Source organism: Carlito syrichta, unplaced genomic scaffold (genome assembly GCF_000164805.1).
Source record: "Carlito syrichta isolate Samal-C Ts95f unplaced genomic scaffold, Tarsius_syrichta-2.0.1 Scaffold305614, whole genome shotgun sequence".
Taxonomy (NCBI): domain Eukaryota; kingdom Metazoa; phylum Chordata; class Mammalia; order Primates; family Tarsiidae; genus Carlito; species Carlito syrichta.
This window is the reverse complement of record NW_007249710.1, coordinates 340,851-366,358: the sequence shown is the minus strand read 5'-3', so window position 1 is coordinate 366,358 and position 25,508 is coordinate 340,851. Positions and strand designations below refer to the sequence as shown.

The 25,508-nt window shown below is 41.0% G+C and overlaps 1 protein-coding gene across 2 annotated transcripts; it reads left to right on the top strand.

Annotated features, from left to right (window-relative positions):
* The first annotated feature begins 682 nt into the window (after window positions 1–682).
* NUDT7 (nudix hydrolase 7) lies at window positions 683–18,544 on the top strand. 2 transcript variants are annotated; one of them, XM_008061798.1, is made up of 4 exons: window positions 683–810; window positions 3,131–3,281; window positions 11,790–11,948; window positions 17,869–18,544. In XM_008061798.1, the coding sequence occupies exons 1-4, from the start codon at window positions 776–778 to the stop codon at window positions 18,235–18,237; spliced, it is 714 nt and encodes a 237-aa protein (XP_008059989.1). In that variant the 5' UTR covers window positions 683–775; the 3' UTR covers window positions 18,238–18,544. The 2 variants fall into 2 exon arrangements, with proteins under 2 accessions (XP_008059989.1, XP_008059990.1); XM_008061799.1 differs by lacking the exon at window positions 11,790–11,948.
* Window positions 18,545–25,508: the final 6,964 nt, after the last annotated feature.

Here is a 25,508-nt window from a genome sequence, read left to right as displayed (position 1 = left end):
ACCCCAAAACCTTCTGATTCAGCAGGTCTGGGGTGGGGCCCCACGTTCTACAGTTTTAACAGGCCTCAGGTGATGCTGATGTCACGGGTCCGAGAGCCACATTTGAAGACCACGTTTCAGAATGCATTTCACTTCCATTCCCTCTACCAAGTCTTTTCTGTCTCCTAATCGGGTCACGTTTCTCCTTCATATGCTCTCCAAGGACCAAAGGCCTCTGCTTTATTTGTATGGTTATCTGATCCACGTCTCTTCCGTGGAGCCTATGAGCTCCACGTGTCCTTTTGCTTGCTGCGGGACCTGCACCCACACCTGTAAGGTGCTCAGTAAACATGGGCTGACGGCAGTCCAGAAAAATTTAACCAACTCTCACCTCACCAGCGCTGCATTTTCACTATTTAAAAAACTTTTACAATTGTAAATTTCACCATTCCTTTTGCGCCTCTTGCTTTGAAGAAAGTCCAAGGAGCTAGCATGAAACAGCTTTGTGCGCCCAGGGAGACCCAGACCTAAGCCCCACCCTCAGGTCGCGCCCCGCCTCGAGTCCCGCCTCTGGCCGTAGTCCCCGCCCCTGGCTGTAGGCCCCGCCCCGCCCCCGAGGGGAGCGCCGACCGGATTGCGGTCTCGCGTCCTAGGCTCCGCCCCGCCTCCTGCTTTAAGCCCGCCCCTCTCCTTGCCTCTGGCGGTAGGCCGCGACCCAGGCCCAGTGCTGCTCTGCGCAAGCGCGTCCTTCCGAGCCCCTCCGCGGATTCGCCACCAGGAAACATTCCCCGAGACAATGTCGCGACCTGGTTCTCCCCAGGAGGCAAACAGGTAAAACCTTCCCGAGCCCTGACACCCCGAGTCTGGCCTGGCCCGGCCCAGGCCTATTGACTGGGACTGAGTGTGCGCTCCAGTCTGTCCACCTGCGAGTCCCCGGCTCGGTGTACTCGCCCTCTGACAGCCCGAGGAGTCCGCAGTCCTTGAACTTTCTCTGGCTAGAAGCAGAGCCAGCTTCAGCCAACCTGATTCACACAACACGCGGGTTTGTTCCCCTTTCGCGGGGCAGAACTCTTCCCTCTTCCCAGACGGTTTCGCTCTTCTGCAAACCACATGTCCCTAGTTGAACCCCAGGACCCCTGATGGTGGCACAGCCCCGCACCAGGTAGCCCCCGTGGCTACTTCCGGTTGTGACCTTGGGTCTATCAGCTATGCAACCTCTCTGAGCGGAGATGTGACCCTGATCTCACGTGCTAGGCAGTTGTGAGGATAAAATGAGGAAAGCATGGCAAGAGTGTACGGTGAGACCATGCTTTGAAGGAACGGGGTGGCTGCTACTGTTGTTGGTATCTTTGTGACGATTACTCCAAAAACCAGCTCCTAAAGTGGACAGACACGTTTTTGCACCCCTTTCCTTCTGTTTGTCCCTCTGATGAGTTCTGGGACTTCTCTTTAAAAGCCACCAGCCCACCGGTTTCCTTTTCTGGATGCAGGCCTGCATGCATAAGATGCATTCTGGAATCCCCCATGCCAGTATTCCAAAATTATTTTAAGGTCATTTTGTCTTTGAAATCCATCCACTGCCATTGTCCAACTATATCTGGTGAGCACCCTGCCATCTAGAAAGAGGCAACACACAGCAAACACTTCCCACAAACAACTGCTTATCTGATGGGGCGATTTATGGCAGTGGTTACTATTCATTGAGCACAAGCTGAGTGCCAGCCAGAGTATATGAACTGCATCATTTAATCTTCATAAGTGTCAGTATCCTCAAGCAACATGTCACAGATGAGGTGAAACTCAGGGGAGTCATTCCTATACATTTTTTAAACCAATTGTTTTAAACATCTGATTTTGCCCACTATGCAGAGTTCCCATAGAAAAAGTAAAACTGGCTGGGTGCAGTGGCTCAATCCTGTAATCCCAGCACTTCAAGATGCCAAGGAAGGAGAATTTGACACCCCATCTCAGCCAAAACAAAACAAAACAAAACAACAACAACAAAACCAGAAGGAAAGACCAAGTAAAAGAAAAAGTAAAACCAACTGTTCATTTTTCTGGGGCTGCCATAACAAAGTACCCCAACTGGGTAGCTTAAAACAATAACGATCTATTCTTCATGATGACGAAGGCCAGAAGTCTGAAGTCAAGGTGTTGGCAAGGCCATACACTCCCTCTTAAGGCTTTAGGGGATGACCCTTCCTGCCTCTTCCAGCTTCTGGTGGTTTCTGGCATTCCATGGCTTGTAGTAGCAAAACTTTAACCTCTGTCTTCATGTTTGCATGTTTTCCTGTGTACAACTCTCTGTGTTCTTTTTTTTTCTAATATGGACACCAGTTATTGAATTTAGGGCTCACCCTAAACTAGTGACGTCTGCCATGATCCTATTTCTGAATTAAGTCACACTCTGAAGTTCTGGATATGAATCATGAGGGGCACTGTTTAATCCACTACACAAACTAGCAACAAAACATACCTGCCAAAGGGACAAAACAAATCCACATGGCAAGAGTGCCATTTGCCGTTATAAATCCAAATACTTGCGTATTATCAGCAAATGGGTCTCAAAGCATTTTCCCCTGGTCCGGAGCATCAGCAACACCATCACTTGGGAGTTTGACATATATGCTAATTTTCAGCCCCTCCTCAAAGTTACTAAGACACAGTCCAGGAGTGAGCCCAGCCTCTGTTGTAACCAGCCCTCTGGATGATTATGTTACTGCTAAAGTTTGAGAACAACTGTTACAAGGCAGTTGAAGATAAAAGGGTTTGATAATATGACATAAGGGTCAGGTTAAGAGAAAATGGTCTAACCTCACAATGACTTTTTCAGCAAACCTATCTTGTCTGAATATCATAAATTTCAAAGTTCACCTATTGCATTATTGAAAAAACATTTGACCATACTTCAGCTTTAATTTCGATTTCAAAGTGAACCTGGTTGCTAAACTGTGTGCTTAGTAGGTTTTTTGTGTCTCATTTTCATCTTATCAACAACCATGCAATTTAGATGCTGTTATTTCTGCCATGTTATTGAAACAAAAATGAGATTCAGAAATGGTAAACCCCATACAAGAAAGGAGGCAGGACTAGGAGCCTTTTACCATAACTCTGCTTACTAAAATGTCTATGTGGTATGTTTTCATTTTAGAAAGAGTTTGCTAGCTGCTGCTAAGACCCGCTTGAGAAAGCACGATGTTGGGAGCAAATATTCTCACTTGTATAACAGATATTCCATCCTTTTACCGTTGGTGGTGAAAGAGGGAGAACTCCATTTGTTGTTTACTGTGCGGTCAGAAAAGGTAGGTGGGCAAAAAGGCTCCTGCTCGCAAATCTCAGGACATTTAAAAACCTCATGAACCTTTGTCTTGGTCATTTGCACCTATTTGGAGGTCACGGTTCTCAAGTGCACTTTCAAAATTGTGATGCTGGCGGGGTACAAGAAGCCATAGGATAACCTGGCAGTCTTTGGGAAAAAAATGAAGGGATTTAGCTAGCAAGTAATGTAAAATGCTTTCAAAAGCCAGGTGCGGTGGCTCATGCCTGTAATCTCAGCACTTTGGGAAGCCGAGGTGTGAGGATTGCTTGAGTCCAGGAGTTCAAGGCCAACCTAGGCAACATAGCAAGATCCAGTCTCTACAAAATAATAAAAAATGAAAAAATCAGCAAGGTAGGGTGGTACATACCTATAGTCTGAGCTGCTCAGGAGACTGAGGCAAAAGGGTCACCTGAGCCCAAGTCAAGGCTGTGGTAAGCCATGATCATGCCAATGCACTGCAGCCTGGGTGCCAGAGCGAGACCCCCAACTCAAAAAAAAAAATGCTTTCAGACCAGGGTTACCTAACCTTTGAGCTATTGGGGGTCAGATAATTGTCCCCACCAAGAACAACTGTTTTAGACTAATCTCACCCCAGGTATAATGCGATAACACTAGAGCATAAAAATTAACAGCCTAGGCCCTGAAGCTAACTGCCCATATTGAATGTAGACTCTCTGTCAGCTATGTTACTTTATCCTAGTTACTTACCCTCTCTGTGCTTCAGTTTCTTCACTTGTAAAATGAAGACAAAATATGTATTCATACCTGCTTTATACAACTGCTGTGAGGATTTCATAGGCTAACAGATGTAAAGCACCTGAAACAACCCTGGCACTTGCCAAGTGAGGATTAAGTTTCAGCTGTCATCATTAGTATCACGTGGCAGACATGGCCTGAAGTCATAAGATAAACAATTTCACTGTTAAAAAAAAAAGTACTGGCCTGGGCACGGTAGTTCATGCTTGTAATCCCAGCACTTTGGGAGACTGAGGGGAGAGGATTGCTTGAGACCAGGAGTTTGAGACCAGCCTAAGCCACATAACAAGACCTCGTCTCTCAAAAAATAAAAATAAATAGCTGAACATGGTGGCACACACCTGTAGTCCCAGCTACTTAGGAGACTGAGGCAGGAGGATCACTTAAGCCCAGGAGTTCAAGACTGCAGTGAGTTATGCTCATGCCACTGTATTCCAGCCTGGATAACAGAGCAAGACCCTGTTTCAAAAAACAAAAAACAAAAGAACACAAAGAAATATTGGACTGGGAGTGAAGTTTTGGTTCACCCCCACACCCCTGAGTGTAAGTCACTTTTTCTCACTGAGTATGCTTCCTAAAAAAAGTTGTGAAAATAGTAATTTCAAGTACAAAAAGAAAATGTGTGGTAATAACAGATTTTTAAGCAAAATAATGAAAAACATCTTGTTAGGAAAAAAACGACTAAGGAGTCAACTAAGGAGTCAACTAAAGTTTTATGGACTTGGGAGTAGATTTATGTGAACTCTTTTTGGTCTGGGCTGGACAGCATGACATAAACCCATGAGATAGTGGAAATCTAGGTTTCAAGGGGATATACTTAACTATAAACCAGGGAACCCAAGGCTCTTCTCAGCTCTGCCAATAAGGACAGGAGAAATATATGTGTGTGTGTGTGTGTGTGTGTGTGTGTATGTCTTAGGATCTAAATCTAATTAAATCTGACTGTTTAATTATCTGGCTGTGGGGACCAGAAATTCCCTCTGGGGCCTTTCTGGACCTCTGCCCCCACCCACAGGCAGGGGATTTCCTTCCATTAGATGAGGAAGGGAGCACCAAGCATCACTTTACCTGTCTCAGGTGTGTGCTCTCCCACTCGCTCTGGGACCTGGAGCAAAGTTCTTAATCTCCCCAGGCCTCAACTTTCTCATTCCTAAAATGGGATTGAAAACAGTGCCTAAGGTATAGGGTTGTTCTGAATATAAAAGAGATCTGTAAAGGGCTTGGCACAGATGCTGGCACTCCCTTAGTGCTGTGTGCTGGTGGCTATTACATATGTTTTCGTTTTCTCCTTGTCTGGGTCTATCTCAGTTAGGGGGCTCTTCTCAGAGCCCCAGAGCCCTGGTGCCCAGCAAAGAGCTGGCAACCCCCCTACCCCGTCTCACACCTGGGCATGGAACTTCAAGCCTTCAAAGCCACCTACTTTAAGGCTTTCTGGAATTAGCTGCTCTGTATTATCTATCATCTCCTCCCTTGATCCCACAATCCCTCATCTCCTCCGTTCCACCCTCCTCCCAACCATCCCTGTTCTCTGGGGCTTGAAACAGACAAGAGAAAATTCAAGAACAAAACATAGATTGAAGTCTTGGGGAATTAGACTGCAACCTTATTCAACTTCTGGGTAGAATTTTATAAGGTTTTATTTCATTAAAATCATGCTATTTATTTTTTAAACGATTGAAAGCTTCTGTACTTAGATAAGGGTTTTGGGGGGGACTGATAGTTTGTGAATAACCAGTTTTAGAAACGAATCTATTTTCTTTAAAACAGCATATTTTCTTTTTGAGAATTGTAAAAATGTTAAATTAACAGATAAAATTGTATATATTATGTGCCACATTATGTTCTGAAGTATATATTCATTGTGGAATGATTAATATTCATTGTGGCTAATTAACATATTCTGTATTACCTCACACAGTTATCATTTTTGTGGTGAGAATACATACACTTCCTTAACATTTTTCAAGAATAGAATATATTATTAGCTATAGTTATTATGTGGTACAATAGAGATCTTAAACTTATTCCTATCCATACTGAAATGTTTTATCCTCAAACATCTTCCCGACCCTCCCTCCCCTCAGTCACCCCAGTCCCTGATAACCACCATTCTATTCTTTACTTTCAAGAGACCAATTTTATAATATTCCACATATGAATGAGATCTTATGGTATATGCCTTTCTGTGCCTGGATTATGTCACTTAGCATAATGTCATGAGGTTCATCCATGTTGTCACAGGATATTTTTCCTTTTATGGCTGAATAGTATTTCATTGTGTATACATGCCACATTTTCTTTATCCAGTCATCCGTTCATAGACACTTAGGTTGATTCCACACCTGGCTATTGTGAGCAGTGCTGCAGTGAACATAGGAGTGCAGATATCTCTTTGACATGCTGATTTCATTTCCTCAGGATATGTGCCCCATATAGTACTGCTGCATCATATGATAGTCCTATTTTTAGCTTTTTGAGGAACCCCTATACTGTTTTCCATAGTGGCTCTACTAATTTACATTCTTATCAAGAATATGCAAAGGTTCCCCTTTCTCCACATCCTAGACAACACTTATATTGTATTTTGATAACGGCCATTCTAACAGATATGATGTCTCATTGTGGCCTCAATTAGCATTTCCTTGATGATTAGTGGCGTTAAGCATTTTTCTTATTGCTGTTGGCCATTTGTATGTCTTCTTTTAAGAAATATGTCTACTTAGGTCCCTTGCCCATTTTTTAATTAGGTCACTTGTTTTCTGGATATTGAGTTGAGTTCCTTATATATTTTGGATATTAACCCCTTATCAGATGTATCATTTGCAAATATTTTCTCCCATTGTGTAGGATGTCTCTTCACTCTGTTGATTGTTTCCTTTGCTGTACAGAAATGTAGTTTGATGTCATCCCATCTGTTTATTTTTGCTTTTGTTGCCTCTGCTTTGAGATCATATTTTTAAAAAATCATTGCGGAGACTAAGCATAACATTTTTGTAAGAATACAAATCCAAATGGCCTTTTCCTGTTTCTGTTCACTATTAATTATAATAGGTGTACAAGTTAACTTGAATTGAGTTGGTATACTACGAGGTCTTTTTGAAAAGCCTTCATAATACAGTCATGTACTGTTTAACAGTTTTGTGGTCAATGACTGCAGAGACGATGGTGGGCTCATAAGATTATAATGGAGCTGAAAAATTCCTATTGCCTGGTGATGCAGTAACACAATGCATTGCTCAGGTATTTATGGTGATGTTGGTGTAAGACTTACTACACTGCCAGCCGTTTAAAAGTGTAGTACATATAACTATGCCCAGTGCATAATACTTGATAATGATAATAAGCGATGTTATTACTGACTTATGTATTTGCTATGCTATGCTTTTTATCATTACTTGAGTGTACTCCTCCTACTTCTTTTTTATTTTTTAATTTTTGTTTTAAAGATGTGGGGTACAATCCAGGGTTAAGTATACAAATGGTCATTGTACAGCTAAAGTTTGAGCCTCACTTTGATCCCCACATCACCTGGTTTGAGATTAGGTACCCTTAATGATGAAGTGTGCTCCCTCCACCCTCTCCTTCCCCTGACAGTTTCCCAATACTTTCAATCCCTTTCCTATAGTATTCTGATAATTGTTCAGGGTCTGCTTATGAGAACATGTAGTACTCAGTTCATTGTTTCTGTGGTAGATCACTGAGTATTATAAACTCTAAATCCATTCAAGTGACTGTGAAGTTCATAATTTTGGCCTTCTTTGTGGTTGTATAATATTCCATCGTGTATATGTACCACATTTATTAAATCCAGTCTACTTTTGGTGGGCAGCATGGTTGGTTCCATGTTTTTGCTATTGTGAATAATACTGCAATAAACGTGTACACAGGTATCTTTTTTGTAGAATGATTTTGAGTTCCTTGGGGTATATTCCCAGAAGGGGGATTGCTGGGTTGTATGGGAGGTCATTTTTTAGATCTTTTAGGAATCACCACACTGTTTTCCACAGAGGTTGTATTAGTTTACATTCCCACCAACAGTGTAGAAGTGTTCCTTTTCCCCACCTCCAGCATCTATTGTTTTGAGTTATTGACGATGGCCATCCTGATTGGAGTTAGGTGGTATCTCAGTGTAGTTTTAATTTGTATTTCTTTGATGACTAGTGAGGCTGAGCATTTTTCCACGTGTCTGTTGGCTGCTCATATGTCTTCTTTTGAGAAGCCCACTTTTTTAATAGGGCTGCTTGATTTTTTTCTTTTTGGTGTCTTTTGAGTTCCTACTCCTTCTACTTAAAAAAAAAAGTTAACTGTAAATCAGCCTTAGGCAGGTCCTACAGGAGGTATTCCAGAATAAAGCATTGTTATCATAGGAGATGACAACTCCATGCATGGTTTTGCCCCTGAAGACCTTCCTGTGGGACAAGATGTGAAAGTGAAAGACAGTAACACTGGTGATCCTGACCCTGGGTAGGCCTGGGCTAATGTGTATGTTTGTGTTTTAGTTTTTAACAAAAAAAGTTTAAAAAGAAAAAAAAAAATACAACCCTTAAAAATAGAAAAAAGCTTATATAATAAGGATATAAAGAAAATAGTATTGCATGGCTGTATAATGTCTTTGTATTTTAAGCTGTTATTATGAAAGCCAAAAAAAGTTTAAAAATTAAAAGTTTAAAAGAAAAAAGTTACAGTAGGCTAAGGTTTATTTATTACTGAAAAAAGAGTTTTCTTATAAATTTAGTGCTAAGTGTACAGCATTTATGAAGTTTACAGTCGTGGGTAGTAACGTCCTAGGCCTTTACGTTCACTCACCCCTCACTCACTGACTCACCCAGAGCAACTTCCAGTCCTGCAGACTCCATTCATGGTAAGTTCCTTCTATAGGTGTAGCATTTTTTGTCTTTTATACCATATTTTTACTTTACCTTTTCTGTATTTATATATGGTTATGAACACAAACGCTTACCATTGTGTTACAGCTGCCTAAAGTATTCAGGGCAGTAACATGTTGTGCAAGTTTGTAGCCTAGGAGCAACAGGCTATACAATATAGCCTAGGTTTTGTGTTAGTACACGATGATATTTGCATAACAAAATTGCCTAATAACACATTTCTCATAACGTATCCCCATCACTAAGTGATACATGACTGTTCGTTTAAAATAGTCATTAATCAGGTCGGTATTTCTATCAAGACTGATGGCTCCTTGGAGATGCCTCTGTCACTGGCTGCCTTGGATTTGAACATGCTGACAGTAAAGTACATTTTCAGAGAGGCTGTAGCATTAGGTCTATTTCTCATGTGTTTTGTGAGACATATTTGCAGTGGGTAGTGAGTGTTCAAGATGGTAGGAACATGTCCATCAACCTTCTTTTCACCTGTTCTCATAACTGTAATTGATGTAAAGATGCCTGAGGATTTATTTATGGTAGCAATTGCTGTAGTGTTCCTGATTCATCAGCAGTGAAAAACTTTAAAACATTTTTTTTAACAGCTTGCCCAAATGGAGCTTTAAACTGTACAATGCCAAAAAGTTTATAATGGCATTGTCTTAGTCCTTTCAAACTACTATAACAAAACATCTTATATAGGGTGACTAATAAACAACAGAAATTTATTTCTCACAGTTCTGGATCCTGGGAAGTCCAAGATCAAGGTGCCAGTAGATTCAGTGTCTGGTGAGGGCCCACTTCCTGGTTTACCATGTCCTCACAGGGTAGAAGAGGCAAGGGGTCTCTCTCTGGCTATTTTTTATAAGGGAACTAATCTTATTGCTGAGGGCCCTGCCATTGTGACCTAATCACCTCCCAAAGGTTTCAGCTCCTAATATATCACCTTAGCTGTGAGGATTTCAACATATGGATTGGGGGGGGGGGCATAAACATTCAGACCATAGCAGGTATCCAGTTTGCCCTTAACTCGATATATTGGCCCAGGTACTACAAATGCCAATGTGACCTCTTGATTTAGTTTCCAGACATCAAGAACGGACCTTCGAGTTCCCATTCACTCTTAAATATTTAACATGGGCCAGGCATAGCTCCCAGGGCATCAGTCATAGTTCAAGGAACTACCCCATAACTCTAGGAAGTGCACAGTATCATGGCTCCACTGTACACAGGCCCCGGACTCTGGCAGAGCCAGATGTCCCCTGACAGTTTAGGAGATAGAGGGTAGTGGGTACTAGGCAGGAGTGGGTATAAAAGAAATTAAGATCAATTTGCCAAGATGTTTGGTCCCACAGAACCACAGAAAAGAGAGTAGTGGAGGGTTTGTGCCTTCTCTCCCCCCCTCCCCCCACCGCCAGCTCAAGATAGGAGAGAACTCATTTTAGAGACAGAGCTAAGAAAGGGGAAATAATTAGGATGTTACAAATGGAGACACTATCCTCCTAAAGTTAGTAAGGGATGGAATCAAGGATAGGAAGGGAACACAGCAGGGAAAGGGGAGACCCCTGTTCCTTCACACAGGTATGCAGAGATAAACAGAGATGCTGACACAAGTCAGTGCGAATGGCTACAGTGCCCATATTTTCTGTTTTAGTAAACTTTTATTTTTTTAGTCATAGTCCCGTCCCACTGATCTTGACTCACTGCAGCCTCGACCTCCTGGGCTCAGGCAATCCTTCCACCTCAGCCTCCTGAGCAGTGGGAGTACAGGCATGTGCTACCATGCCCGGCTAATTTTTTTATTTTTGTAGAGATGAGTTCTCGCTGTGTTGCCCAGGCTGATCTCAAACTCCTGGGCTCAAGCAATCTTTGCACCTTGGTCTTCTAGTGCTGTGTTTACAAGCATGAGCCACCACACCCAGTCAATAAACTCTTAATAAATATATGTTGTGCTATAAGACGGCTCTAGAATTAAACACAGGTTTATATCCCAGCTCACTGTGTGAACTTGGTCAGGTTATTTAACCTCTTTGACTCTTAGTCCCTTTGTCTGAAAGTGGAAATTATAATAATATTAACTTATATATCCATCAATGAATGAATGGGTAAAGAAATTATGATATATACCTACAATGGAATGCTATTCAGCCATGAAAAGGAATGATGTACCAATACTCAGTACAACTTGGAAGAACCTCAGGAACATCACGCTAAGAGAAAGAAGCCAGACACAAAAGTTCAGACTAGATAAATCCATAGGGACATAAAGCAAGGGCAGGGGGAGAGGGGATCATCTTTAATGGGTGTGAGGTTTCCTTTTGGGGTGATGAAAATATTCTGGAACTAGATAACAAGGGTGGTTTTACAACATTGTGAATATTAAATGTCACAGAACTATTTACTTTAAAATGATTTATTTTATCTTATATAAATTTCACCTCATTAAAAAATACTTTTAAAATTGTAGCTTACAGAACTGTTCTGAGGACTCGATGAAAATATCCTTGTGAAATAGCATACCGAGAACATAAAAAATTCAACAAAATTATGAAATTATCTGTTAATAATATTGTCCTTTCAGCTTTTTTTAAAAATCAGTGTCAATCTGTGTGTGTTTGGTATTTTTTTGGAAGCAAATAGAAAAAAATCAGGAGCAAGGCAAATTCTCAAAGTTTATTTTTTTAAAAGGATTCAAGAGAAATTTTTGCTTGTTTGTTTTGCTTACCACTTGTCACCACCAGGGTAGGAATAATTTCTAGTAAAAAAAAAAAAAATAGATGTTTAGTAAATTTTTAAAATAAATAGTTCCAAAATTGGAATTCCACATTGTAGCTTTGTTTTTCCAAAATCAGCTAAGAAGGTCTCCTGGAGAAGTTTGCTTTCCTGGAGGAAGGCATGAACCTACAGACATGGATGACATAGGCACAGCTCTCCGGGAAGCCCAGGAAGAAATAGGACTGCGTCCTCATCAAGTGGAGATCGTCTGCCGCCTGGTGTCATGTGTGCTTGACGTAAGGGTTCTGTTAGACTCTCATGAGCCTCCAGTAGATCTGCTGTTCTCTTACATTTGTCTAAACATAACTCCAAAGAGTACTGTCCATAAAGTTAAGAGACTGAATTCTTATGTGGATGTTACCCCACATAAGCTAAGTGGCTATGGGCAAGCCCCCTTGCCTTGTTGGGCCCTTCTTTTTCCATCCAGAAATAAAAGAGTTGAATTCCATTCATGGTTTTCAAACTGGGCACCACAGAACCCTGAAGCAGCTTCAAAATTATTTCAGTCACATTCCGTTCGCATTTACTTTTCTCCAGTATACATTCATTGTAAGATTCAGTTGAAAGAAATAACACACACTGCAGTGTGCTGTATACCAAATTTTAGCCCCTTGGGGATCAATAAATTACTTTTACTCTAAAGATATTCATGTTTATACATACTGTGGAATAAAGCTTCTTTTTTAAAAAACTTGTTTAATAAACTACCATACACTTTATTTTATTTTATTTTTTTAATTTTAAAATTGTGGGGTACAATTAAGGGTTAGGTATACAAATATTCATTGTGCAGGTACCCTTGCTGATGAGGTGTGCTACCCCCCCCAAAGCACCTTCATCTAACACATGAATTGAGTAGTACTCTGAGATCACTAGGCAGGGTGTTTAAAAAATATTATTATTATTATTTTTTAAGTCAGAGTCTCACTCTGTCGCCCAGGCTGAAGTACAGTGGCATGCTCACGGCCACCACAGCCTCTGCCTGCTGGGCTCAGGTGGGTCTTCCACCTCAGCCTTCCAGATAGCTAGAACTATAGGTGTGTGCCACCATGCCTGGCTAATTTTTTATTTATTGTAGAGATGAGGTCTTACCAAGTTGACTGGGCTGTTTTGGAACCCTTGGGTTAAGGCAGTCCTCTTGCCTCTGCCTCCCAAAGTGCTGGGATTACAGGCATGAGACACCCTACCTGGTAAAAAAAAAATTGCTATTTGTAATTGCATTTTTGTTGAGTCAGGGTTTCCTTAATGGTATTCACCAAAACATATTTTTAAAATTTAGACAAAAAATGAATTCTGGGGCTGACATAGGCAAATCTTATTTCCTATGAGTTTACCACAACAACCTCATTGTTGTCCTAATTGACTTCAAAAGGGATAAATTTGAACTTGGATAAAAGCAATATATTATCAGTATAAATGTTTTAATAAAATCTTTAATTTTAATTCTTGAATAGATATAGATTTACAGAAAAGTTGCAGAGATAATACAGAGAATTCCCATATACCCCACATTCACTGTCCCCTACTGTTGGCATCTTACAGCACTGTGGTATTCTTGTCACAACTAAGAAACCAGCATAAGGTCATGACTGTTAACTAAACCCCACACACACTCTGCTTACCTTTTACTAGTTCTTCTGCTAATGTCCTTTCTGTCCTGGATCTCATTTAAGATGTCATATTGTATTTGGTTGTCATGTCTCCTTAGTCCTCTAATCTGTGACAGTTTCTCAGGCCTTTCTTATTCTCATGACCCTGACAGTATCGATGTGTAGTGGTCAGGTATTTTGTAGAATGTCCCTGAACTTGGGTTTGCCTGATATTTTTTTATGGTTAAATTGGGGTCATGGTTTACACCACAGAGGTAAAATACCTTCATCACATAATGTCAGAGGAAGGTATACACTCTTTATATTTTATATATTGTGTTTTCAGATACATTTTTATTTCAAAAGAACAGTCTTACTGATGCCTAACAATGAGAAAACCAGTAGACTAAGCCTTCTTTATGTTCCATTTGGCTTAAAGTCTTGTTGGTACAGTGTTGTGAAAATCAGTAAGACTGAGACAATGTCTTAATTGGGTCCATTTTTAAAATAGAAAGGTCAACACTCAAGGGAGATTTCATTTGCAAGAAGTTAAGTGACCACTCAATAAATGCTTGTTAAGTGTGCTTGTATGAAACTGAGGGAGACAGAGATGCGGGATTACATCAAGAAATGTGTCAGTTACTTCCTCTTCCATTGTGTTTTCTAGTGGGAACTGTTTTCAATTGATTTCTGTAAATCCACCAGCATTTGGGAGACTTTTTTTTTTTTTTTTTTTTGAGTTGGAGTCTCACTGTCGCCCAGACTGGAGTGCAGTGGCTGCTCCCAGCCACCACAGCCTCGACCTGCTGGGCTCCAGTGATCCTTCCGCCTCAGCCTTCCAAGTAGCTGGAACTACAGGTGCGTGCTACCACACCCAGCTAATTTTTTGATTTATTGTAGAGACCCGGTCTCGCCAAGTTGCCCGGGTGGGTTTTGAACCCGCGGGCTCAGGCAATCCACTCACCTCGGCCTCCCAAAGCGCGGGATTACAGGCTGAGCTACCGAGCCGACCTGGGAGATTTATTTTAGAACTCTGTTAACAAATTGAGACATACTTGTTGGAAATTTCCAAAATGAGACTAACTCCATTCCCAAGGCCCTTAGGATCTACTGAGTTCTGAATGAAAGTGAGCAGAATACAAGAGTTCACAGGAAAGTGTTGGGTCTTCTAGGGGCCAGACACTCCTGAAGCAGGATATTTCTGAGACGACATAACGGAGAAATTAGAATGAACAAAAACTTTTTTAAAAAATGGTATACTGTCTTTGGAAGTTCTGGGAGGGTTGCTTTGTTTATTGGCACTCACTAATTTAAAAATGTATTACAAAATGCCATTTAACTGAACACTTGTAAGCATAATCTAATTTAAGTGATTCTTAACCTGGGGTGATTTTGCCCTCCAGGAAACATTTGGTAATGTCTGGAAATATTTTGGTGTGTCACAACTAGGGGCAGGTGCTACTGGCCCTTCCCCATTCCCTAAATTCACCAGGGGGCAAGCCATGACCCCACAAACTCCACCCCAGTTGTTACACCTTTATGTATTTCCCTTTGTAAAGGCCTCTGAAATGTACCCAAGGGATTTTTCTCCTTTTTCTTGGAATATGACCCATACATGTCTATTTACTCATTTTTCTTCACTTGATCACCTCCAAAGCCTCAACTCCTATAGCATTTTAGTGCATGATTTCAGTGGCATGTCCTAACCTCTTTGAAGTGGGCTCTGTTCAGGCCCCTTAATAGTCCTCTTACCACCCTTTCTAATCGCATGCAGCTTCTTCCAGAGCCCTTGAAGCCTGCCTTATCCCCTGTCCCACAGAAGAAGCCAGCTCTATGGGATTTCAACTCAGCAAATGGGCAAAATTAGACTTTTACTGGTCCTAGGATGTCTGTCGGGTACTTCTTTTTTCCCTTCCAAAACAGACACCTGTGTTTTTAGAAATCACATGTCCAAAGATGCTGCCACAAATTTCCAAAAGCCCATCTTAGTTTTCTAAGCTTGAACCATGCAGAACATGCCTGACTTCTCTGAAACATCCAGTCTTAAGCCATTATCTCCCTTAGAGGCTTTGACTTTTTTCCCCCCACCAATTTCCTCATGCTAGTTCAAGGACTGGAACTGACCAAGTTAAGTATGTCTCATGTCCACACATTTGACCAATATTCTTTTTTTTTTTTTTTTGCATTTATGGAAAAGATGAGGACATGCCCTTAGCTCAGCCCTTGGTAGGTGATTACATCTGTCTCCACTTGGGACAAACTCTGAAGTAACTCACACTCCAGAACACCCTGCAGCATCCTTGCTTGCCTTCTTCTCTTAACCAGTCTTGCTTTCCCTTCCCCTTACCAATTTCTCCTGGGAATACTTCCTTAAGAAATCATTTACAGGCTGGGTGTGGTGGCTCACATCTGTAATCCCAGCACTTTGGGAGGCAGAGGTGAGAGGATTGCCTGAAGCCAGGGGTTCAAGACCAACCTGGGCAGGTCTCTAATAAATAAAAAAATTGGCCAGATGTGGTGGCACGTGCCTGAAGTTTCAGCTACTTGTAAGGCTGAGGTGGAAGGACCGCTTGAGCCCAGCAGGTCAAGGCTGCAGTGGTTGTGAATGTGCCACTGCACTCCAGCCTGGGCAACAAAGTGAGACTCTGCCTCAAAAAAAGAAAGAAAAGAAAAGAAGTCACTTGCAACTGAGTCCTCATCTCAAAATCCACTCTGAGGGAACCCATGACCTCAGAAACTGAGCATATACCTAGTGCCAGGCGTGGCATTAGGTGCTAGTGGAACACTGCCTCTGCCCTCGGGTAATTTATAACCCCAGATTTCTTGCCCCCAAAACATAAAGTCTGTGTTCCTATTGTTTCCTCCTGATTCAAATGTTGACTTTTCCCATTATTTTGGTTAATGATCTGAGTTGTCCCTGTTTCTGAACACTCTTTGGCTGTCCCACTGATGATCTTCTGCTGATCTGTTTAACCTCCTCATCTCACCATAGACCTGCCTCTGGCTTTTCCCACTTACCTTTACCTTCTTTTGGGATTCTCCAAGAACTCCAAAATTCTCACTTTCTTTTGTTGTTGTTTTGTTTTTGTTTTTGTTTTTTGAGTCAGAGTCTCATTCTGTTGTTCAGTCTAGAGTGCAGTGGCATGCTCATGGCCACCACAGCCTCAACCTGTTGGGTTCAGATGATCCTTCCACCTCAGCCTTCCAAGTAGCTGGAACTACAGGCATGTACCACCATGCCCAGCTAATTTTTTGATTTATTATAGAGTTGAGGGCTCGCCAAGTTGGCCAGGCTGGTCTCAAGCCCCTGGACTCAGGCAATCCTCTCACTTCTGCTCCCAAAGTGCTGCGATTACAGGCGTGAGCCATCAGCCCAGCTTAAATCCTCACTTTCTAATGCAAAGTAAAGCAGCTCCTATCAGCTCCTACACCTATACTGAGCCCCAGGCTTCCTTCTTGGGATTTCCAGTAGAACAAAAGGGTCTTTAATTGGACAGTACTCCTATTCATTTGCAAGCAGTTGTGGTTATAAATAGAAATCCCCCTCCCACGTAATATGAACATATGCTATAAAAATAGTTCATATATAATTATATGTATATAAGACACATAATTCTCTTTCTATATATAATTTTCTCATAAGTCGAACTATGCCATAATTAACATTGTGTCACTTTACTTATCTTAACAAGATAGCACATCCTCATCTTTACTGAGAAGAAAAGGTATCTATCCCAGTCTTTTTGATGGTTACATAATATCGTTTTTTGTGGCTATAACAATAATTTATGTAACTTAAATAGTCATCAATTGAAGAGTGATATATTTAGAATTTTGGACTGTTGTTGCAGATAATACTTCAGTCTTATATTCATGTTTCTTCTTACTGGTAGAAGTTTATCATACAGATACACTCACACCGATGCAATTCCTAGGGGACCACATTTTTATGATATTACAAAATTGACATTTCAAAAGATTGTACTAGTTTATAGTCACAGAAGATACTGTTTTCAAAGTTCTGTCATAGATGCCACCTCAGATAGGGCAGGCATTACCCCCGGGGGACATAAATTTACTTCCAGAGCAAGCTTTTCTCCTGTCCTTACCTGCCTTCTTTAATTTTTGGCTTTGGTATATATATATATATATATATATATATATTTTTTTTTTTTTTTTTTTTTTTTTTTTTTGAGTTGGAGTCTCACTCGGTCGCCCAGACTGGAGTGTAGTGGCCACTCCCGGCCACCGCAGCCTTGACCTGCTGGGCTCCGGCGATCCTTCCGCCTCAGCCTTTCAAGTAGCCGGAATTACAGGCATGTGCTACCACGCCCGGCTTGATTTTTTGATTTATTGTAGAGATGAGGTCTCGCTGCCCAGGCGGGTCTCGAACCCGCAGGCCCAGGCCATCCACTCACCTCAGCCTCCCAAAGGCGCAGGATTACAGGCTGAGCCACCGAGCCCGGCGTGGTATATTTTCTTACCTTGCATAGAAGTGGCATGACTTTAGCACTTGAAATAATATTGCTTTACTTCTTAATTTGTGTATTTTGTTTTCTACTTTTAGATAAATACACTGATAACCCCAGTTGTGGGTCTTCTAGACCACAACTTCCGGGCCCAGCCAAATCCAGCTGAAGTTAAGAATGTGTTCCTGGTGCCTCTGGGCTATTTCCTGCATCCGCGTGTCTACATCCAGAAACACATAACAAGTTTCGGTCATCATTTTCTTCTTCATTGTTTTGAGTACACAAACCCTGAAGATGGTATGACTTACCAAATCAGGGGATTCACTGCCAAATTTGCCTTGTTGGTGGCCTTAATTATTTTGGAAAAACGACCCACCTTTGAGGTTGAATTTAATCTCAATGATCTAAAAGCATCTTCTGAAAAGATATTCCTATGGCTTCATAATAACGCTACAAGCAAGTTATGATTTATGAGAACAAGATCCAAAGAACTATCCAAGAGGCTTTTGTATGTGCTTATTCATAGAACAACAGTAATGCCAGCTGTTAGAATTTGACAGGTGTGAATATCTTTTTCTGCAATATGAAGTTAAAAATTTTGCCTTTTTTCCAGTTGCCTCTATTGTCTGAAAAAGCAAGTCTTCCAAAGGTGGAAAAAATGTGTTTATAGCATTGCATAAGTTCACCCACAATATGTTAATAATATTTTTCTTACACATACAAGAAATTGTATCTGACATATAGTAGGCACTTAATAAATATTTGTAAACTATATGACCATGCAGCACTTATCTTATTTGTAAGAGGCTATATATTTTTCTATCTGTTTTTACATGTGACAGAAGCTTATGACCAACCATCAAAACCTATGTTTCCTAAAAACAAAACAAAACAAACAACCAAACAAACAAGAAACTATGTTCCCTGTCTTCTTTGGCAATAGAGTTTAAACTCATTCCATAGCTCCCCAGGTAGAACCAGCATTACCCAGAATCCCTTGCCATTAGTTTTGATTCTGGGACTTGGTTTTGTCCAATGGGGTGTGGGTAAAAGTTGACTTTGCAGGTCATCTCCAATTTAAGAGATAAGCCAGTTTCCCTGGAGTCCTTGGGGCTACTCCTTCTATGAGCTGCAACATGAACCTGTCTGCAACCCAGCCTTGAACATACAAATAAGGACAAAACCTGTGGGAATGACAAAACCAAAAGTTTGGGTCTCTGAATGACTCTGTGGAGCGAAGTAACTCTTCAACTTGGGCTGTTCACTTGAGACTGTTATATCAGAGAAGAATAAGATTCTGTCGTCTCATTGCCATTGTAATTTGGAGTCACTTTTATACAGCAAAGCTATAACCCTAACCATTATGCCCTAATACTTGAAAATGGCTAGATGAATTCACCCAAACTTGAGGTGTTCCAAATGGTTAGAATTCAGAACAATGTGACACTTTGTATGTGGGTTCTGTGACATAAGCACGATGCCCTTGGGTGATGGTGGGGTTTTGGCCAACTGAAATTGAGGAATGTGAGAGGCTCATATGCGTACCGAGTGGGAAGGATAATTATGTATATCTCAAGATAATAATAAGGATAATTATTAAGGATAATAATAAGGATAATGATAAGAACAGAAAAACAATGATTTCAAGTTCAGGCCCTAAATTGAAAGTCAAAACAACAAACATTCTGAATTGCATGCCTTGAGATCTATTGCTTCTTATGTGGGCATATCCATATACCATGTTTTAGAGTTAACAGAAATTTCTTTGTTTAATTATGATATTAATCATCCTGCCCCAGGTCAGGGAGGCTGGTGAGTCAAGCAGCATATCCACAATTCCATGATGGCAAATTTCACATTTTACTGAGTGCTGTTATTAGATTTGTAGAGAGTCAAACCATTTTTAAAAAAATAAGACTTTGTTGTAGTTGAAAATGTGATGCCCACTCTAAACCTGTCAATCAGCCATGCAACTGTTCATTGCTGCTGAGTTTTTCTTTTCTGAGAGTTGGCAGCATCAAATACCTGATCCACTGCTTTATACCCATAAATGTTTAAATGGCACAAATCTGGCTCCAACCATGAAAGCAGATGTTGGGTAAGCTTCCCTATTAACATTCTGTAACCAGCCCTGCATGAACAGGCCTGAACTGTTTCCGAACAATTATAGAAGCATTTGCAAATGTGTATTTACAATCTGACAGCAGTATAATTGTCGAGTAGATGGTTGACCTCTCTGGCAGTGCAGAAAGCTGCTCTTCCGAATTGTTTGTTTATGCGAACTCCACAGACCTGCCTGGCCCAGCTGAAGTCTTCAATCTGAGTGACACGCATGACCGCCTGATTTAGGGGGCTGGATGCATAGCAATGAAGATATTGTCCCTTCCCTTCTTCTTCGTGGTGTACTTTATGATATCTATGTTTGGAGTCCTAGTTAAACATCAAATCTGGCTCAGTTAAAAGGAGAAATTATTGGTGAGGTACAGATCTCAAGGAATATACAAAGCCACCGAACTAATCAGCCTCAAAAAGGAAAGAGGTTGGGCGCAGACACAGCTAACTACCTCAAAACCAGAAGGATGTAATTCTTCTCTTTTGCATCCTGACATTATGACAAGAAATGTCTCTTTGCATTGATGTATACAGACATAGAAAAACAACAGACGGTCAGGGCTTCAGTCCCCAGTTTCTTGGAGAGGGCTCTCTTTGGCCTAATGTGGGTCAGCTAACAGGTTTCCAATTACCTACAATTGTGTTTTAAGGCAGGGGTCAGTGTAGGCTAGGATATTCCAAAACAACTACTCTCTCTGTAAATTCTGCAGATTCTGCCATCCAGACAGCTTCACTTTGTTTTCACTGCCACTCTGCAGTCTTGGTAAAGATTTGAATAACAGCACTGAGTCTGGAATCAGGATGCCTAGGTTTGGCCCAGATCCAGCATCAGCCTTTAACCTTGAGTAAATTACTCATTCTCTGTAGACCTCAGTTCTACTTCTGAGTAATGTGAGAAAAATAAACTTTCTGTTGTAGAATTGTTGCGGGTTAATTGAGGTAGCACATGTGAACCCTTTACTTAAAGCATACCAAAGTGCTCAGAATAGTGCCTGGAAAATAGTAACTAATCAGTAACCTGTTAGCTTATCATAACTTTAACAATAAATCATAACAGTAATAAGCACTGATTTTTCTAGTTCAGAGCTTCATCATGTTTCTATATCAGAGATTCCAGAACTTTCTTGGTTTATAGAAACTTTGCCCTTTAGGTTGAAACAGATACCTAATAATTTTGTTTATTATGTAGTTAGGTCCAAACACCCTAATAACTGTTTATGCCTGCTAGCTTAGTAGCCATTTGAAAATATAGTGTAGGTACATTAACAGAAAAATACCATTTTCATTTTAAACTTAAATAGCTACAATGACTTACTCATGAGATGTGTGCACCAGTTGGGTACACAAGCAAATAGATGCCTCAAATACAGTCATATGATAAGGATGAGGGATACCTGACTCATATTTGGGACTCAGGGAAACTATCCTGGAAGAGGTGGTGACTGAGCTGAGCCTGTGGATGAGAAGATGCTACCCAGGTGAATGGGATAGTGTGTGGCAATGATGGGGACTAACCTTTATTAAGTACCTATTATATACTTGATCCTTCACTTTGATTTTTTTCATTTTGCCCTCATACCAGTTCCCTCTAGTGAGTATGTACTATTATTATTCCTACTTTTAGAGAGAAAAACTTGAAGGTCAAAGATGTTCAATATTTGCTCATGGTCACACAGTCCATAAATGGCAGAGCCAACATTTCAAACCCATGTGTATGAGTTTCAAAGTTTATACTCTTTCTACTATACCCACATACTCCAAGATGCGGCAAGAATGGAAGGTTAAATTTAAGTTTCCCTTGGGTCACCCCGTGTGAAAGAAAATGCAATACAAAGTTAATAAGCTGGAGAGAGTACAGAGTTTATTTTGCCTTCATCATGTCCTCTAGCTTATTCAGCTGGTGTTGCACACAGTGAAATGAGTAATTAGCCAGGATGATTTTAATTAAAATGGAACATACCAATTAATAAGTGAAAGTGCTGGCATACTTGCTAATTTAACAACTCATTCATGGTGCCTGCTTTCAGTTAAGTAACTGAGATGGAAAAGCATCCCTCCACCCCTTAAACAAGATGATTAAATATGATTCAAGTGTATTTTTCTTGATGGTTTCTTATTTGAGAACAGCATGAGTTTTTTTTTTAATTCATTAACTTAAAAAAATTTTTTCTTGAGTCAGGATTTCACTCTGCTGCCCAGGCTGGAGTGTAGTGACACGATCAAGGCTTACCTCAGATTTGACCAACTGGGCTCAGGCGATCCTTCTGCCTCAGCCCTCTGAGTAGCTAGAACTACAGACATGTGCCACCATGACGGGCTTATTTTATTATCATTATTTTTCCGTAAAGATGAGGTCTCACTGTGTTGTCCAGGCTGGTCTCAAACTCCTGGGCTCAAACAATCCTCTCACCTCGGACTCCCAAGGGTGCTGGTATTGCAGGCATGAGCCAACTTGCCTGGCTGAGACTAGCATAAGATTTTGATAAAATGGCTGGGAGTGATCATTGCTCAGTCCAGTTGTCTCAGATGTGACACCTTGGTGTCCACAATGGTGTCCATGTGTATGTTCTGATTCCTGATTACCCTCCTACCTTTACCCATCCACCTCCCTGTGCCATCTTATGTTGGACACCACTCAGACTTTAGGATCCAGTTTCTCTAGCACACCTCTTCAACCACCCTCCACTTTATAGCATGGGCACCACTCATTGCACTCCTTTGCCTATCTGTATAATACATGTGTATCTTTGTGCTATGCCAACCCTAACCCTAGAAGGGACAGACCCACAACCATGAGACTCCTCAGTCTGACCTCCCCTGGCCTCAGGTGAATGGACCAGGGACCAACGACCAACCCAAAGGTAGCCACTAATTTGATGGCCTGTAATCTATTGTGTGATCTACTTAAGTAGCTGACCTACAGTCTATGAGATTTTCCAAAGACTTTGAACTATGCCAGAAGATAATATATGCTTGGGAAATATTTTGGCCCATGTGCATACTGATGAGGAAGCCCACGAAGTCAAGAGTTTAAAGGTTAGTTGGCCAGTAATTGGTAGAAATATGTCTTTGTGCTCAGCAGTGGTTGCCATGTCAGGGATTCTACCAGATATAACTGAAAGAAGAAATATTTCCTGAAGCAACACTTAAAGATCCTTTTTAAAGGTCTCATACTCAAGTCCATAAATTTTTATTTTATAGGTGTCGTCTTGGTGTGATATTTCCCGGACTATAACTTTTCTCATTTTTCATTTTACATCTTCAGATCTTTATTCGCTACTTCCTCATGGTTGTCAATGGCATTTCCTATGTTCATTTTTCCCTTTTTCATTTATTACCCATGTGAAACTTGAAGTTTTCCTTCTGATTATTTTCTTCTACTCACTTACTTCATGTGTGTTTCTTTAATTCTGGGCTCATTTCATTTTCTTCCATCAGTTTTGAGTTTCTACAATATTCCATGGAACCCAAATGGCATTCTGAAAAGTTGTCTACATTTTTTTTTCCTGGCTATAAATCGGTATGGTCTAGCACCAGTCTAAATGATAAATAAAAGATAGTGGAAATGTTTTACTAGAACTCTTAGCCCTGTTGTATACATATATCAATCCGTCTTTGCCCCCTGTAGTGAATTGAACAGTGACCCCCAAAAGATACACCCAAATTCTAACCCCAATACTTGTGAATGTGAACTTATTTGGAAATAAAGTCTTTGCAGATGTAATTAAGTTAGTGATCTTGATGAGATTATCCTGAATTTAAGGTTAGCCCTAAATTTGATGACTGGCATCTTTATAAATAAGAGGGGAATTTAAGACACACAGATGCAGAGACACAAGGAAGAAGGCCATGAGAATACAGAGTCAGAGATTAGAGTTATGCTGCCACGAGCCCAAGGAACACCAAGAACCACCAGAAACTGGAAGAGGCAAGAAAGGATTCTCTCCTGGAGCATTTAGAGCGAGTGTGGTCTTGTCAATGCCTTGATTTCAGATGTATGCCCTCCAGAACTGTGACATAATGAATTTCTGCTGTATTAAGTCACCAAGTTTGTGGTACTTTGTTAGAACAACCCTCGGAAACTATACATCTGCCTTTTAAAATAGCTCCCCATTTTGAGGAATAATCTCCCCTCTGTCTCAGGATTAGCATGGAAACAGGACACAGCTGACTATACAGCACAAACTCAGTTAATCAGATTTAGTCCCTCAGTAATTCCCTTGGGATTAGGACCCAGGAGCACCAGAGTCTGTCTGCCTGCTCTTTGGAAGGAAGTATATGTGGATGTCTGTGTCTGCTAATTGCCCTGAGAAGCAGAAAAACTTGTCTGCAACAAGAGAACAAAGTCGGTGCCCAGAATGGAACTGTGGTGAAAGTCAGTAGTGTGTAGTGAAGGCATTGGAATCCCTGGATGTTTCCATGGTTGCCATGTAATGCTCCCAAGTTGCATAGCTAAACTCCCTAATATGTGTGAGCAAGCTTAGAAGGATTTCTATAATTTTCCTCTGAAAGTGTCCTAATACATCCTAAGTATGTCTTTACATTTTTTATCCCTCTTCCATTCTCCTTCATCACATCTTGGGAGCCTTTAATTCTATTCTTTCTTAAATTAGAATGGATCTACCCACATGTAAAGTCTTCTGGAAGCAAGAGGGTATGGCAGGAAAGACTATGAAGACAGAAAACCCAGGGTTAGAATTCTGCCCTCATCACTAGATGAATGACCCATTGGATAGATTAGGCCCATATACTAAATGCAAGAAAAACTGGAAAAATGGACACCTGGCATTTTCATTTCTGTTGTGAGAGGTGGGCCCAGCCAACAAGGAAGAGGGGCATGGTGGGAAACCCAATGCTTGCCACATGTGGAGGTGGAACTGCTCTGACAGATGGGAGAAGATTCACAATGATATCCCTTTGTCTGATTGATGCTTCCTCATCCTCTAGACTCCAAGCTCCATAAGGGCAGGATTATGTCTCAGTTTTGGTCTATCACTGGACTCAATGCACTTGGCATAGCACTTGCTAAGTAATGGATACTCAATGAATATTTGTTAAATGAAAGAATGTAGCTATATAAGAGGAAACTGTTTCTACTCATAGATAATTCGGTCGGCTAAGGAAAATTCAACCTCTTCAACAGACTCCCTGACAAAGGTTGACCTAAGTTGATCCAGCATCGCTGTAAATCACCCTGCATCCTCATATTTGCTGCATAAAGTATGCAAAGTGCCCTACCGAGAATGGACATGAGTGAGTGGTTCTGATCTTTAGCCAATTTTTGTCTCGTAACTTCATTATTCCTGTGTCTAGCTATCTCAATGCACTATGAGCTACTAGAGGACAAGAATTAGATCCTCCTCATCCTTCTAGTTCCAAATCTTGCCCTATATGTGGGGACCATGCCCCTTCAGATCTAGAAACACTTGACTTAAATCCCCAGTGTAATTCCAGTGCAAAGCTCAATGTTCTCCTCAAGTTTATTCAAATTCTCAAGGATTTACTTTTCTTCTAATCACTTTTGGTTCAATTCCCAGCTTCAGTTAATCTTAGCTCTGCATTCTGCATTTTGAGGTCTTTCCCCCTGCCTTTACCTTAGCGTGAACCCAAATCCAGGGCAGAGAAC